Source organism: Peromyscus maniculatus, chromosome 20, assembly GCF_049852395.1.
Source record: "Peromyscus maniculatus bairdii isolate BWxNUB_F1_BW_parent chromosome 20, HU_Pman_BW_mat_3.1, whole genome shotgun sequence".
Classification (NCBI taxonomy): Eukaryota; Metazoa; Chordata; class Mammalia; order Rodentia; family Cricetidae; genus Peromyscus; species Peromyscus maniculatus.
In genome coordinates, this window is record NC_134871.1 from 63,045,159 (window position 1) to 63,061,307 (window position 16,149).

Genomic DNA, 16,149 nt, shown 5'->3' on the forward strand with positions numbered 1-16,149 from the left:
CAGCACCCTGCCTCTTCCTATTCCCATGATTCAGTGCTTTCTTTATAGGACTGTGACACAATTGTCGCCCTTTCTTCTTTGGTCATCTTCTCAGTGGTGAACAGACTCAAAAGCCCAGAGGTTATATTAGTATTATCTGTAGGTATTTGTTTCCTTAAGTTCTGGCAATCTATATAATTATGTACAGAAATGCAAAGTGTGATTGCTGCCAGATAACTAGCTAAAGTAACTAGTCCCTTGCAATTGCACTTGAAGAGCGTGTAGCTTGAGCTCCCACCCGCACTGGCCTGAGGACGGCTGCTGCTCAGTGCAGCAGTCATTTCCAAAAGAATGCCACTCCAGTGTAGGAGCTCAGTCTTCAACACCAAGAAGGCTGTCCGTGTGCATTCTCCTACAGCGTGTGAACCATGAGCCCTCCTGGAGGAAAACTGGCAGAATCCATCAGCTTCAAGCATGTAAGCTTTTCCCTGGTAATTTTGGTGCTGTGTGTATATGCGCATGTGCCACCGGAGCATATGTATGGGGAAAGTCAAGTGTACCACCAAACAGAACATTAAACAGTTATGGAAGAAGTGAGGTCAAACAGTTATATGCAGTCCTGGGAAGTGAGAAGCAAGGTACAGACAGGGTAGAGCTCACCACCGTTGTTAGAAATTGGTTCTAGAGCCTTGTGGGTAGTGAGCACGCTGTGTCCCTGGGCTACACCCCCAGCCTCAACTAGAATTCTTAAGAAATACTTGTGTTTTGAACATCTGAAGTGTGCGCTGAATCTGGAGACGAGGAATGGGACTAAGCCTCAGTGTTTGTGTTTGATCCTAAGGATTTCTGCCATGCATAATCTTCATTTTCATACTGCCCTGTTCTTGAAGTGTACAGGATGCAGGAAATGCAGATGTAGCTGCAGAGCAAAGGGCTCTCTCTCTCCCTGTTGCAGTTTTTCTGAAGGGGCTCTTTCTAGCCTTGCTTCTTTAGGGATGGGTGCTTTGGGGGCTGTGTGTGTGTGTGTGTGTGTGTGTGTGTGTGTGCGCGCGCGCGCGCGCACACACACACGCGTGCTTGACTGTAGGTTTACCTACTGGATTTATGTCTACTCTTTGCAAGGGCCGAACAGCTTTTCTTTGCTTTTGATAAATAACAGAGTTTCTGTTCCTCAAGTCTGGGATTCAACGAAGATCTGTGAATGGTAAGAGGACTGCAGAATAAACCATGCCTCAGCACTGGAGCAAAGTGGAAGATTCATAACTCAGAACGGTAGTTGTCATTTATTAAGCCTTTATTAAACACCTCCCTGAAAGGCCCAGGATGACACCAGGACCTTTAGTTAGGACTGAGATGTGAATGCAAGAACAGCACAGACCAAACTACCTGCTCATTAGTTCAAATCCAACATCATTTTCCGTTGAACCAGAGTCTCGTGAGCTTGAAGAACTCTGGCTCATCACTCTTACAGCAACTGGAAACTCAGTTTTCAAAATTGCTTTTAAAGGCCAACAACCAGCCGGAAGGGAAGGGCAGAAGAAATAACCTCTCTTTACACAGTAAGTCCACACAGACTGTCACAGAAAGCTCTTTGTATGGACGTTATCATCTGCTGAGAGACTGCCCCCTGCCCAGGGAAGAACACCCCCCTGCCCAGGGAAGAACACCCAAATAGCTTCTCCTTGGTTTCACCATATACTCCAGAGGTATATGTGGGGTTTGTTTTTACATTTATACAGTTTACAAAGCTTGACCCATAAATAACACTTGTAAGATTAACAGGGCCCCAGTAACAAGTATGTACATAGACCCACCATGCATACAGAGCCTTTTTTAATATTGAAGGAAAAAAAAAAAACAAACCAACTTTCCAACACTAAGCAATATAAATTGACTGTCTAAACTTATAAACCCTGACTAAAATACAAGCAATCATCTCATCCATAAATGCTGTTTCTGGTTCCCTAACGAATCTAGCAGGGCAGTGTAACAAACATCTTGCAATTCAGGGATATAAAAATATCAGCTTTAAAATCTGAACTGTACAGTATATACATTAATATTTGCACCGTTAAATTAGGAATACACTTAGGTCTATGAAATACTACATATAAATAGCAAGGCCTTTCAATCTGTAGCTGGAAGTAATACAACGTGGTTTACCTGGCTAATACGGGCTGAAGGGGGAACAAGTTGGCCTCACACAGTGGGACACACGGGGTTAGCTAGGTCGTCATGGTGACATGCATGCCTCACAACACGACACCACTCGGGACCTGAGCCAACCTGGCTGGGTTAACAAGCACTCTTGCTCACAAAGGTGGCTGTCTGTCTTCTAAAATGCACGCTCCGTCCAGTCCCCTGGTGGCGGTGTCTGGAGTGTTCTCTTGGGGACCGGGGACCAAAGCAGCTGTAACTGACCTGTCCCAGGCACAGGACAGGGTGTTAATCTGGACCCACCCGGGAAGGACAGCTGGAAGGAGCCACCCCTTTCCTGTAATGATCTGACTGTAAACAGCAGAGGGCTCTCGTCTACCTAGGCCGAGAAAGCACTTGACACTATTTTAGCAACTTTCCTACGGTGAAGAAGAGGTCGAAGTCCGGGTTAAACGGCTAGGTTTGAAACAGATAATCCCCGCGTCTACTTGGTTAAGAGATGATACAGTTCTTGCCCTTGTGTCCTCTTTTCTTCTTGGATTTGGTTGTCCTCTGGCTAAACTGGGGGGTGGGCAGTGCAGATGTTGGACTAGAAAGGTCATCCGTATAGTAGGTGAATCTCTGCGGCCGTGGCTGAGGGATGGGCTGTCCGAGAAAATACCCTTCTTCTTCCGAGTCGGAGGAGGACGTGGAGGACGAACACCAGGAGTCATCGTCGTCCCCATAGAGCCCCAGGAACCTGTTCATCCCTGGGTTCTGCAGGGCGTAATCGGACGTGGCGTGGGCATACTGGCCATAGAGGTCGGCATTCTGCATGTATGCCCGGAGCTCCCGGGCGCCTTTATTCTGTATGAATTTCTCATAGTTATCGGGGGTGTACAGCCGCAGTCTGTCCTTGGGAGAGTACTTCCTTTCTGTGACCAGGTTCAGGGCGTTGTCGGACCGGGACTTTCTGCTCCTCCGATGGCGATGGTGGTGAGGCCTGGATCCCCTCTCTTCAAAGTGATACACCCGTCTCCGAGTCCTCTCACTCATTGGAGGCTGCCGGATTTCGATGTCATAGCTTCCGTTGTCAATGACGTCATCTGAAAACTTGACCTGCTGTGGTCTGGACTGAGACTTGGACCTTCTGAGCACCGGCAGATGTACTGGCTTCTCCTCAGGTATGATTTTTTCTGGACATAGCTCCGAATTCAGACTCTTTAAGGACTCTGTACTCCTGTGCAGCATAGAAGAATTCAGAGTTCCCATGTTGCTCATTTTCTCACAGTCGTCCGCCTCCATCTCCTCAAAGTTTTGGAGAGAGTATAACGACGGTCTTGGCTTGCTCTCTCCATCCACTGATGCCCCTGCAACAGAACCCAAAACATGACATGACTCTCACACGTCCTAACATCCTCACACCTGCTCAATGTGGTATGTACAGGAAGGCATCTCCAAGAAAATTTCCTATTCAGTCATGTGATTCAAACACTAGGGAAAGCCAACGTGTACTGTTTACCCGCTGAGAAGTATGATCTTTGTTAACCCTGCCGGGGAACCGAGAGACCGTTCGAACACAGTGCATGCGCATGAGCGGCACAAAGTAGCCCCTAGTCACAGACAGAAGCTCCGAGAGCCACGTGCTCTCACGGGAATGTCAGTCAGTCCCTTCAGAGGTTGCCGAGAGCAAAGGTTTGCCAGCCCCAGGCCTGCGCCCTTCCAGTCATTCTACTTCCGGACTGCTCTTACTTTTAAATCGAGATCAGTGATCCTCTGTTACAGTATGATTTACTCAAGTTTCTATGGATCTCGGACAGGGAGAGACCGGTATGGGTCCCGACTAGGCTCCTGTAGGACTCGAACTCATAGCTTGGTTTTTCAGCACTATTGTTCCCAAGGACGATCAGCCTCTAGCATTTTTACTTCTTAGTTTTCAGCACTGGGGGGTTGAACCAAGGGCCTTGCCCTCACCAACTGCCGCCTATACTTCTGAGCTTCATTCACCTCCAGCCCTTGCCTTTCACGCCTCAAGTTCCACCCAGCGGTGGCCCGTTTGGGTGACAAGTTAACCCAGTCCAGCGCCTGGCAGAAAGTCTGGCCACCACGCTTCCTCAGCTCTCCCTTACAAAAGGACTCATGGCTGACGGGCCAGGAGCCAGGAGGGACCAGTGTCTCATCCTTCTGCACAAACCGCTTGGCAGGACACAGCACTCGGCCCTTTCTTGGCTCTATTACAGTGATATAATGGTCTGGCTGTTACTAGTTTGGGAGCAGAAGCACAGTGTTGCTGTGTCCCGAGCAAACATCCACATGAAATTCGTGTAACAGGCTGGTTTTTTATACCAGTCTTGACTTCAAAACCTGGGTAACATCAGCCACTTGGCGGTCAAAGAATTCGTTTCCTCCTATTTAAAATTAATAGTATCTACTTTATACAGCTCAGGGTCACTTTAACATAAAGTATGTGAAAAAAAATTTGCCTTAGCAACACCAAAGTACAATTTTATAATGAGAAAAAAAACCCACTTCAATTTTTTTTTTGAGCTATCTCTTGCCACAGGGTAATCCAGGGATTTTTTTTAACAGTTATAAATTTATAACATGCTCAGGCTAACTTTAGTATCTTAAAATTCATATAGGATAATCTAAATACAGACTCTCTCACCCATAACCCAGACACAGATGCTCTTATCCAAATCAGTTTTCTCCTGTCACAGAAGGCCATGTTCAGAATGTTATTATACATACGTGATCACCTCACAGACACACCTGTTGTACTATCCTGGCACATTTCAACGAAACATCTTTGTTAGTCCGGAGTTTTAAATGACCTGCCCCCTATTGGCACTCAATGGGTAACTTGTTAATCAATCTTTTAAGCCCTTGCTTTTTTCAAACACCCCCCAATCCCTGGATGACATACCTGTGATATTGGACAATGCCAAAGAATCCATAGAATCCCGGACACTTTGTTCTGGTTTCAAGTCAGACAAGCACTCCAGGGAGTCTTCATACCACTGGGTTTGGTCATGGTTATACCCTGCAGCACCATGGTCCAGATCCAGCTCTTGCAGCCTTCGGCTGCTGGCAGGGCCTGGATGGCTGCCGTAGGCAGAGTCACCGAGCCCGTCTTGGGACTGCGCCCAATACATATCCGACTGATACTTCTTACTGACGAGGCCCTGGTGATTCGGCTTTACCTCAGGCTTGTTTTTAACCACGTTGTCGGGTAGCCAGTGCTCACTGGCTCTAATGTCCACCTCACTGGGCTGCTGCTGGAAGAGGCTTTTATCACCGAACTTGAGGAGGAGCTGCGTCATATAATCTTCATGCTCAGCCCATTCTTCAGGGTCTTCGGAGGCCTCCTGATCTACTACTCGGCCTTTCCAGAACTCCTCGTTAGCAAAGCCTGCTCCCTGCCTGGAGAGACTCAAGTCGTCCAGCTTCCGTGACAGGGTGTCATCAGCATTGCCATTAAGACCGGGAAACTTGTAGTTCAGAGCCGGAGACAAGAGGAGAGATTGTCTGCACTGGTCTGCGGAGCGACTGCTTCTGCCCATGCGCACACTTCTCCTGGAGTCTCTGGATCGGGCCGACTGGAATGCAGAGTCGGAAGAATCGGAGGCGTGGATGTCTTCGCCAAGGCTGCAGGTCTTGGAGCAATAAATCTGACCTTGCTTTGGAAGGAAGGGGCAGCCCAGCAAGGAGGCCTTACACTGAGCGCAGGAGAAGCAGGCCTCTGTGGCATGCCAGTGTTGCCCGTCATAGGTCATCTGTGCATGGTCCACACCTGTTTTAAAAGAGATAGGAAGATTCTTAGGTGCTGCGGAGAGGTGTGGACCAGAGGGAACTTGTGGGTGACGGGAATATATTCTGGGCTTTGTTTGAAGGCAATGGCTCATTCTGTGGTCCAGGCCAGCTGTGAAGCTGGGGTGGCTCTGAGCGCTGGGACTGCGGTGCATCCACCACACATCTGGTTGGGTGTTGTCCTGACTTTGCCGGTGGTGGGTTACATATGCTGTCAGCCTTCCCTATTTGCAGATAATGTATATTTCCACTTACCTGTTCACAGGATTATTTGTAATCCCCAAACTGATGGCCATCACGGGGCCACTGACAGACATGCAGGTCGATGAAGATTTAAATTGACCAACACTTGTCCCTCACTGAGGCCGTACAAAGGGACCCTTTGGTTTCACCTCCCATGCCAGAGTCAAGTATCCTGTACTTGATGTGTTCAGTGCCATGACCTTTGCATTCCCATGCTTTTTTTTTTTTTTTTTGCTGTTGAAGATGCTTGGGGCATATGACTGGACCACTGCCTAGTGCTTCTACACACACGGCAGATACAAGTATTACGTACGCTCTAACTGTGAGCCACAAACTGCTGGCCGAGAGCTCACTGCGGCCAGCATATTTTCAATGGAAGGCTCTAACCGCAAGCACACACGAAACAGATGTGCTAAGGGACCGATTTAAAAAAAAAAATGGGGCTGGAGAGATGGCTCAGAGGTTAAGAACACTGACTGCTCTTCCAGAGGTCCCGAGTTCAATTCCCAGCAACCACATGGTGGCTCCCAACCATCTGTAGTGAGATCAGATGCCTTCTTCTGGTGTGCGGGCATACATGCAGATAGAGTGCTCATGTATATATAAAATAAATAAATAAATCTTTTTTAAAAAAAAATGGTGTGACTGGGCTGGAGAGATAGCTCAGAGGTTAAGAACACTGACTGCTCTTCCAGAGGTCCTGAGTTCAATTCCCAACAACCACATGGTGGCTCCCAACCATCTGTAATGACATCTGGTGCCCTCTTCTGGCCTGCAGGCATACATGCAGTATACATAATAAATAAATAAATCTTAAAAAAAAAAAAAATGGTGTGACCAGGGCTTTTCTAGTATAGACAAGGCCCTGGGTTTGACACCCCCCCCCAAACAACCCCACTGGGAAAAGGAAAATCCCCAGAGGCTCATGGGAACTTTAACTGTGAACGTCCCCAGACTCACAGCTCAGCGTTGGCTGATTCTGTGTTCACTGCTGTGAATAATCAGAGTGCAGTATTCATCTGACAATCACTGACGTGCCATGTGCTCCGCTACATGTAAATTATACCTTAATTTTCACAAACTGTTAACAAAGAGGCACGGCTGTGGGTAATCACAGCAGGCGGGGGCTGCGTGGCAGGGCAGACAGGAGGTGGGTGACGGCGACATTTACCGATGTGCTCCCCACAGGTCTCACAGTACTCCGCGTAGAGAGACTCAAAGCAGCCACAGCAGAAGGGGCGGCCGTCCTTCATGATGTACCTCTGGCCCCCCAGGACCGTCTCGCACTCCAGGCAGCAGAAGTGCTTCATGTGCCAGTGGCGACCCTCGGCTTCTGTACACTCGTCGGCAAAAATTATCTTTAGAGAGAAACAGAAAACCGCAGGATGGAAAGGTCAGCACGCAAAAAATAAAAAAAATAGCGTATCTCAAGAGACGAGCCTCCACTCTGCGCAGCTGATACGGGCTCTCTCCAACCTGAGTTCAAACACCCTGCTGCAGATGCCATCTTTGGGGTTCATTCTGTGGTGACACTCTTGTGGGAGGTGTCCTTTGTGGCAGCTCAAACCCTCTAGGTCATCTGGTGAAAGGGGATGGTGAGGAGTGTGTGTGTGTGTGTGTGTGTGTGTGTGTGTGTGTGTGTGTGTGTGTATAAAATGGCCACATTCTAGCAGTGGAACAAGGCACACACCTCATGTCTGCCTAACTGCCTGGCCCTGGCATCTTGGGGTACATGGTGAGCAAGTACAGCTGCCTGGAGAAGACCCAGTAGTGAGGAGAGGAGAACAGTATGTAGGCAGTGAGGCAGCTAGGTGCAGGAAATGGAAGAGAAAGCTCACGGCAGAGTAAGAAGAGGTAAACCGCGAAGGTTGACACACCCACCCACAGGGTGCCCAGAGGCCACCAAGCCCGGCGTGGAAAAGCTCTTGCTCCTGGAACTTAGCACCAAGAGACCAGTTGGGTTGGTGGACAAAGCTGAGTGACAGGGCGCGGACTGTGAAGGGCCAATGTGAGTGCTTACAAGTGTCAGAACAGTGTCCACAGAGACAGAGCGTGTTCCTGGTCAAGGCGGAAGTCCAGGCCCAAGCTGTCCTTGCTTGTTTGCTGCCAAAGCCTTAAATTGCGAACTCTGAACTTTTACAAAGAAAACAATGGCTTCAAGTTGAAGGGGGCCTTTGACGTGGAAGGTTAACTTGTTCTAGTATGTTCTTTAATTGCTCTAATTTTCTACAGCTAATTTCTCTGTTAAATCCTAATCAGATCATCGATGGCTTCAAAAAGTAATCGTTCTTTTCTACTTGTCTGGTTTGTGCTGGTTGGAAGAGTGTATCGCTTTGTTTATTTGGTTTTGGGGAACAGGGTTTCTTTGTGTAGCCTTGTGTTCAGGCTGGTCTTGAACTCAGAGATTTGCCTGCCTCTGCCTCCTGAGTGTTATGAGGGAATGCCTTTGTCACCATAGATGGTCTGACCCACTGACTTTGGTTATACTGTGTTTATACTCTTGGTGTTCATCATACATGTAAGAAAAAGAGAGTCAACTGTTACAAAAACATGTATTGTTTTGTAATATATGTGTCTCTATATAGATAGCCACAGACACATAGACTTCATTCAGTATTTTCGTTTCATTGACAAAAATTTATCTACAAGAATATAAACTGGCAGTGTTGAAAAGGGGAAACTAAAAGCTTGCTTAAACTTGAAAGAACATTTCTTCATTGGAGGTGGAATTCATTGTCACACTTTTGTTCCCGAGGCCCAGTTTGGTGGCAGAGCACACACTAGCAGTCAAGTAACTCTCGGTCTGTGTATGTTTTACGGGAAACAAGCATCTGTGGAGTGAGCATAGAGCCACGGTGAGGCTGGGATTGTGTACACAGTTGTGTAGGAAATGCCTCGCCTGACACGGCGGCCACCTGCACATTAAGGACTTTGCAATCTTTATATTTCATTATACAAATGCATATGTGGATGATGTATAAACTGAAAACTTCCTGTCCCAGACTAAAGAGGACGAAGAAGACACGAGGATGAACCATAACTGCAGGGAATCCCATAATGTCCTTTTCCTATATGACTGCCTGGAGTCCTAAAATAAACTCACTGATGGTTCCAAAAACAAAAAAAACAAAAAACAAAAAAAGCAAAAGCAATCTGAATGGAGCCAACAGGTATAGGCCCGGCTTCTTGCACAAATGGTAATTCTCGCTCTTGCTATACACACACAGCACGGTTAGGGTCGACGCTAACACCAGGGAGCGGGGAGAAAGGTGGACAGGGGCTGTCTAGAGTGTCTTTCCAACTTCTTCGTAACTTAAAGTTACTTTAAAAAGTTTGGTGGGCTTCGTGGTGTGTATCTATTATCCCAACACTTGGAAAGTGGAGGCAGGAGAATAGGAATTCAAAGTTCACTTCAGCCACAGAGTAAGTTTGAGGCCTGCCTAGCCCAATGTGACCAATGAAAAATACCAAAATCTTTATAAAAAAATAATAATGTAAGAGAAAGAAATCCCTTTTACACTGTTGTCCACTCTATGCTATGCCCTCTACTAATTCAATTCGTCTTTCTGACCTTTGCTAACTGTATACAACTCGTCTACTACATTGAGTTCTTTCTTTCCTGTATTAAACATAAAAAAGACCATATTCTACATATTCTTCTGCAGCATTGTTTTCTCCCTACAGATCATCAGAGACATCATCCACGGGCAAGCAAAAGCACCTGCTTGCCCTCTATTTATTAGCTACACAGAATTCCACTGCAAATGGGCAGCTTTATCTTAAAACACAGAACAAAAGCAGAACAAAAAAAAAAAACCCACATATTTGGCTTAGTTGTGAACAGTGGAATATTGGCTATTGGCTTATTTTTCCCGTCATTAAGGGATGACCTTTTTTTTTTTTTTTTTTTACCTCATCACAGGCTGAGCAGCGAGGTTTGAGCAGTTCTGCGTGGTGCCTGCCACAGTGAATTTTCCCATCCTGATAGAAATAGATGAGGTCGACCAGTAGCTCATTACACGTGAAGCACACAAAACAGGACGGGTGCCAGCAGACTCCGGGGCCTGCTCGGGAGGCAAACACTGCCACCTCCCCGCCGTTCATCTGCAGTCCACACTAGAAGCAAAGATTGGAAATTAAGAGGGTCCTCCCTTTCAGTGACTGGATTTTCAGCTCTTCCCGCTTTGGGATAAACTACAAGTTTTTTAGGATAGCTTTAATTTCTGTCTCCTCCCGCTGCTGCTGAAACGGCCATGCAACTTTAGATCACACTCTTCCCAGCTCTGTCCAGTGTGACTAAGCCGATCCCATTGTAGAGGCTTTCCTGTGGGGTGCGTTTCCTACTGAGAACCATTAGCAAAGGATAAAAAATGTCTTCCTTCTATCAGTGTGTTTTAAATACAAGGTTCCCGCCCTGCAAGGCACAGTGCCAATCAAACAGACTGACAACTCTTATTGACACACAGCAATGCGGACAATAAGTAAGAATTGTTATGAAATTGGTTTTGTTTTCTTTGCTGCAGGAGTTTTTATAGGGTGCGCATCCACGGCAGCCATCAGTTCCCCTCTGGGCCACCCCATCCACACCACTCCCACCCACCCACCTTCTTCTGCTCACTCTAGAAAGGCCTACCTGCTCACACACGGCGTGCATCACCGCTCTGGACAAGAGTTTGATGGTTCCTCTTCCGAGGGCTTCTTTCTTCCTCTGTGCACTGAACACCTGCAGCTCCTTCTTCTCCTCTTCGCTTAGAGACTGGCAGTACCTCACCTTCGAGAGAGAGAGAACGGAAGTGTGTGCCGGAGCCGTCCTGACCATTCATTCTTCAGTCCCAGAGTTTCAAAAGGTAAAATAGTAATCCTCACCACCACCCCACCCCTCCACCCCCCCCCCCCACCCCGCCTCAAACCCTCACTTATAATATGGCATGGCTGGGCGTGGTGGCTCACAATTTCAATCCCAGCACACATGAGGGGCCGAGACCTGCAGATCTCTAGGAGTTCGAAGCCAGCCTGGTCTACATATTGAGATCCAGACCCTGTCTCAAAAAATAAAGTAAAATGGACCTCAGTCTCTAGAAAAGGGACACGCACTGTCTGTTTTCTAAATGTGAACTAATTGCAGTCCTTATCAGCAAGAACGCCGCTGCCCCCTTCCACAGAAGGTTGACACTGGGTAACTGGCACTTTCACCCCACATTCTCCAGGCACTCAGGTCTTCAGTCCTCAACTACCCTGAAGTGCTCGGCCCTGCACATGGAAGGAAAAGCCGATAATTGGTGGGTGGCTGAAAACACTATCAAAAACAACTTGTGTGAAGTGTCCCGCTGTGATGCTCTTTTCTCTAGTCTCCTAAAAAAACCCGGAAAAGCCTATTCTTAAGGTAACGTTTTTTTAAGAAAGGCCAAAGAGAGGCCTCGCCAGTGAAGAGCTGGCCCCTGGATGCTTACTATTTATTTTCTTTTTACTAATTGGCTTTCCTCCTGTTACGTTACCTCGTTATCATGTGGTGGCAATTGGTACAAAAGCTGTTTAATCCGGTGTTTCTCTCCAGGGCTGTTAACGTAAGGAACCTTTTCCTCTGGCAGGCAGGCAAAGTAGAGCTGGATCTGCGGGGGCAGCACAGGATGGATGCCATCAATACACAAAAGGAAGGTCTGAGCGGCTGGTCTTCACCTTTCCCTCCTCACGGGGTCCTGCCCCCCTGCAGCTAATGAGGGGACCAGCTGAGCCAACTCAGCAGCGGTGTAAACCTGCATCTGCTGGCGTCAACTAGCATCCAGCTGCTAAATTGCTCCTCAGGAATGCAATTTGTAGTGACAATTAAGGGCCTCATAAATTATGCGCTATCAAAGGCGCACATTGAAGGTTCCTGTTCCCCAGTCTTGCAAAGGTCAGCTGAGGGACCACGGGAGAGTTCCTGGGTGAATTCTGTAAAAATGACCAACCACACAGGCGTGTGCGACAGATATCGGAGATCCAGCCTCTCAACAGGCAGACTCGATTTTCTCTCTAAATTCTATGGCCCTCTCTAGCATCTGCTCTACAGGCTTTCCACGGGGGTTATCTGAAGGATCCAGCTTCAGTTTCCCCAAGGAAGCAAGAGAAGGGCCACGCTGAGCTGGCCTCAGCTCACTTTGAAAGGGGAGTGTCATTTTCAGGTTTCTATTGTCTTTCAGGAACATCCCTTGATGAACGCTGCAAAGGATGCCGCCATGCTGAGATGGAATCAAAAGGATTCAGAAGGTATCAGGACCCTGGGACTCATCTGCGGGCAGGGCTTCTCCAAACACCATCTAAGATGTAAGGGATTCTCGCCGAAAGACAGTCTGGCAAATTCCCCCTTCCCTAACTGCTGCACCAGCATACCTCTGCTTGTCATTACCTTACTGTTACCAGCCACTTAGGCACTGGCTCTTGAATGTGTAAGGATACCTTATCTCAAAGGGGTTCCCTCCCACCGTCTGAGAAAGGTAACTTGACAACCGGACACCAGGCTGGGTGGGATCTTCCATTTTGAAGGATAACTTTGCCTGTGTAAGACCTACTACCAACAGTTTTTAATAACATTATCCTAACGATATTGGGGAAATAAAAATAGGCACACGGACTGTTCCCATCATGCCTAAAACAGCAATATAAAGGAAGTGCCACACTGAGGCTTTTCTAGTCTCCACTGCACTTATCAAGACTGCATCCTCTTCACAGAGGAGCACTGGGGAGCACCAGCCAGGAGGTGCTCCTTTTATCCTCTTGTTCTTACTGGAGTTCTGAAACACATCAGAGCTGGGCATAGCGGCACACACTTTTAATTCCAGCACTTGGGAGGCAGAGGAAGGCAGATCTCTGTGAGTTCTGTGAGTCAGAGGCAAGCCAGGACTACACAGTGAGACCCCATTTCAAAAGACACACCCCGCCCCTGCTCCCTCCCCATCAAAGAAAAAGAAATCCAAATCAGGTAAGTCCCTCTTCCTCCCTGAAGCGTGACTCTCGAGAGCTCTAAAAAGCACACGCGCGCGGTACCGTGCATTTCATTAATTACGGTAGGAGCAGAGGAGCACCGTGGGGCGATGGGATCCATCTGACTAAGAAACCAAAGCGGACCTGAGAAAGCAAATCCAGCCAAGGAAGAGCGAGGTTCCACGCGGAAGTCCTGGCAAGCAAAAATCAAAGATGACAGCTGGGTTCTTACCTGCTCTGGCCTGAGGCCTGGGGGGACCCAGGCATACTCTTCCAGCGCACAGCCGGAATCATCGTCCGACGTGGAACTTCTCTGGCACCCAAAGGCCAGTTTGCTCATTTTGGGCTCCATCTCCAAAGGCATAATAAATGAGGTTCAGAACCTGGCTTCTCGGTCACAGGACATCCAACAATGGCTGCTGTGGGTAAGACAGGAGAAACGAATGTAAAAACCCTCCTCTTCCAAGAGCTTGCAGTTAATAGCTGTTTACATGTTGGTGGGCCCAGAGAAAGGGATCAAATGCCTGGAGTCACTTCCAAGCCCCGGTGCCACTCCAACAATTAGGAAGTGATCCCTCTTAACCAGCCCAGAACCAAAGAAAAAAGGCCACCAAGCCAGTTCTCAGTTGCCTTTGAAAGATGCTTCTTGCTCATGATTTATTTGGCAAGTACTCAAGAAAACCACTCTGCTGACTAATTTACCTACAAGTGAAATCCTGTGAGGGCTTAAGCGTTTAGAAAGACATGTTGGGAACTGGGCTGTCTGCCTCGCCCACCATCAGCAACTCAGAAGGATGGCTGCAGAGACGCTGCTGTTTGGCTCCCCCATAGTTCCTAAGCAAGTTCCCCATTCCAGGCAGTACCGAGTGCAGAGAGTGGATCCCCTGGGCCAAACCACACATTGCAAATTTCTAATCCCTGGCACCAAACCTGATTTACACACAGATTAGGACCAGCCTGAATCAAGCAGCCATTCAGTGAATTCTCTCAACAAACAGTAAGGGGATACAGAATACAGCACCATGTCACAGTAAAGTCCAGCCTGGAGACTTGATGTTTAATCGCATTATCAACCAACGGTTACTGAAAAGTTAGGCAATGCTTATTGAGTGTGAAATGGAACCAGCCCACAATTGGTCAGAGTGAGGTGTTAAATCTCACAGTATAAAGCCACCCTTAGAAAAAGGACAATAAAGGGGTAAGGCAGTGATCCTGACTCTGAGATGTCAGCTTTGTTAGCACTGTGTAGTATCTCTGTCTTCTAGTTCTTAAAAATCATCCCTCACACAAGGCACTAAGAAAACAAGAGCCTTCAGAACTCCAATTTGCTTTATAGATAATGATCCATAAGTCAAAATCTATAAAAGAACACTGTGATTGGTCCAGTCCAGTCGCTGTGGAGGAGGAGGGCTCAAGGACAGCAAACAGCCTGTACAAGGACTAAAGCCAAAGTCAGATGTCAGGAATTCTTCTGTCTTCGTAAATGTTCTCATTTGTTTATGCTTGAGGGAAAGGCTGAAACCCTCACCAATCCCGGCTCGAGGTGAAGTAATGTTTCAGCAATTCTCTCAATGCAACACTAAACACTTGAGGGAGCGGCGGGGTGGGGTGGGGGTGGGGGAGAGATTCACTTGCTATCAAGTTTTAGTTTTCCTTTTATAAAGCAAGGACGTGTTAAACGTCAGACTTGGAAGAGCTCACAAAGGCTGTGGTCATTCCTGAGGCAGAAATGGTGACTCAGCAGAGAGTGACCAGAGATGGTGACCCAGCAGGCTTTCATCCACCCCAACACAAGGGAGGGGGCCTCATTTCCGACAGCACCATCGGGAGGCTAGCACCTCCTAACCCAGCCATTTCACACAGGTGCAGACCACTGCGACCTAGGCAAGGCTCTCCAAACAGAGCCCCCGCCACCCCCTCAATAAAGGGGGGGTGCGTTAATGAAAGTCAGAAGCTGTCTTGGGTCTTTTCCCCTTTTGTCTTGGAAGACCCACACCTCCATGTGCCAAAGGAAGAGGTCTAGAGATTAGGACTCTAATTAGTAACTCACGGGCTCTCTCCAGGAGAACTGATCCTTTCAATGCAATTCAACCTGAAGTTTGAAATAGGAGCGTTTGCCCGTTTGCCAAACCTGGCTGGGAGCAGGGTGGGGTGGGAATAGCAGAAAATATTCAAAAGAACCTAAAAATTAAATGCTACTCTATCTTAGAAGGAGGAAAAAAAATAAAACAAAAGAAACTATCAGTGATGACAAACCTTTTTTTTTTTCCTAGACTTGCTCAACAATGCAGAATGCCAAAGATCTGAATCCCCTTATGGCTGTACTCTCTGAAAATGTGGGGTGCATCACCACCCTGATGGAGGTGAACCTGTGAAATGTCGCCATCCCCACTAGTTACTTGGGTGAACTGGCCACTTCTTAAACTTCAACTCTCACAGGGGTAGTCCAGCCTTTCAACAAACTTCCCTGAAGACTTACTTTCTGACAAGGTGAAGAGTTCACCTATCATAGGAAAACAAGAGTCGTTCGGTTTCATCCGAAGGGTGACTTCGGATCTGACCACTAGGGTGTGTGGCCAGTTTACCTGCTACCGTTAGCATTCTAATATGTAAGTACTGCATGAAGCAGATTGAACTGGGGGTGTCTCACTCAACACCTACTGAGCCTCAGGACCAGTTTGTCCAGCGGCATGAAGTTAAGGAGCCTTCAGGGCAGACTCATCTGGGTGAGAAACAAGCTGGATGTCGGTACAGTTGGTTTATTTATTTATTTTTTTTTTAGGGGTTATCATGGGAGTATCTCACACAACCTAAGCCATAGAAAGTGTTAACAGTTCCACGCCCCTCTTTCTGGAAGACTGGCTAGCTACTTGCACCATTTAGAAAGAACCACGCACACAGCCTGTAAATGTCGGGCTTCTCAATCACCATATAACTGTTAAGGGAACATCTGACCCAGGAGGGAAGAGTCATACGCTGGGAGGATGAGCTGGTGTTTAGTGTTGGGGAAACTGAGTTCTG

General features: G+C 47.5%; 1 protein-coding gene across 3 annotated transcripts in view; it reads right to left on the minus strand.

Moving 5' to 3' along the window:
* Window positions 1-1,255: 1,255 nt before the first annotated feature.
* The window catches only part of Prickle1 (prickle planar cell polarity protein 1), a 97,261-nt gene continuing 82,367 nt past the window's right edge, over window positions 1,256-16,149 (minus strand). For all 3 annotated transcript variants that reach the window (XM_042265313.2, XM_006974318.4, XM_015993187.3), the window contains exons 2-8: window positions 13,361-13,547; window positions 11,664-11,777; window positions 10,802-10,939; window positions 10,081-10,284; window positions 7,340-7,526; window positions 5,042-5,908; window positions 1,256-3,485 (exon numbers count right to left, since the gene is read on the minus strand). In XM_042265313.2, the coding sequence (XP_042121247.1) occupies window positions 2,629-3,485; window positions 5,042-5,908; window positions 7,340-7,526; window positions 10,081-10,284; window positions 10,802-10,939; window positions 11,664-11,777; window positions 13,361-13,492 (2,499 nt within the window). In that variant the 5' untranslated portion in view covers window positions 13,493-13,547 and the 3' untranslated portion in view covers window positions 1,256-2,628. The remainder of the gene's footprint in view (window positions 3,486-5,041; window positions 5,909-7,339; window positions 7,527-10,080; window positions 10,285-10,801; window positions 10,940-11,663; window positions 11,778-13,360; window positions 13,548-16,149) is intronic.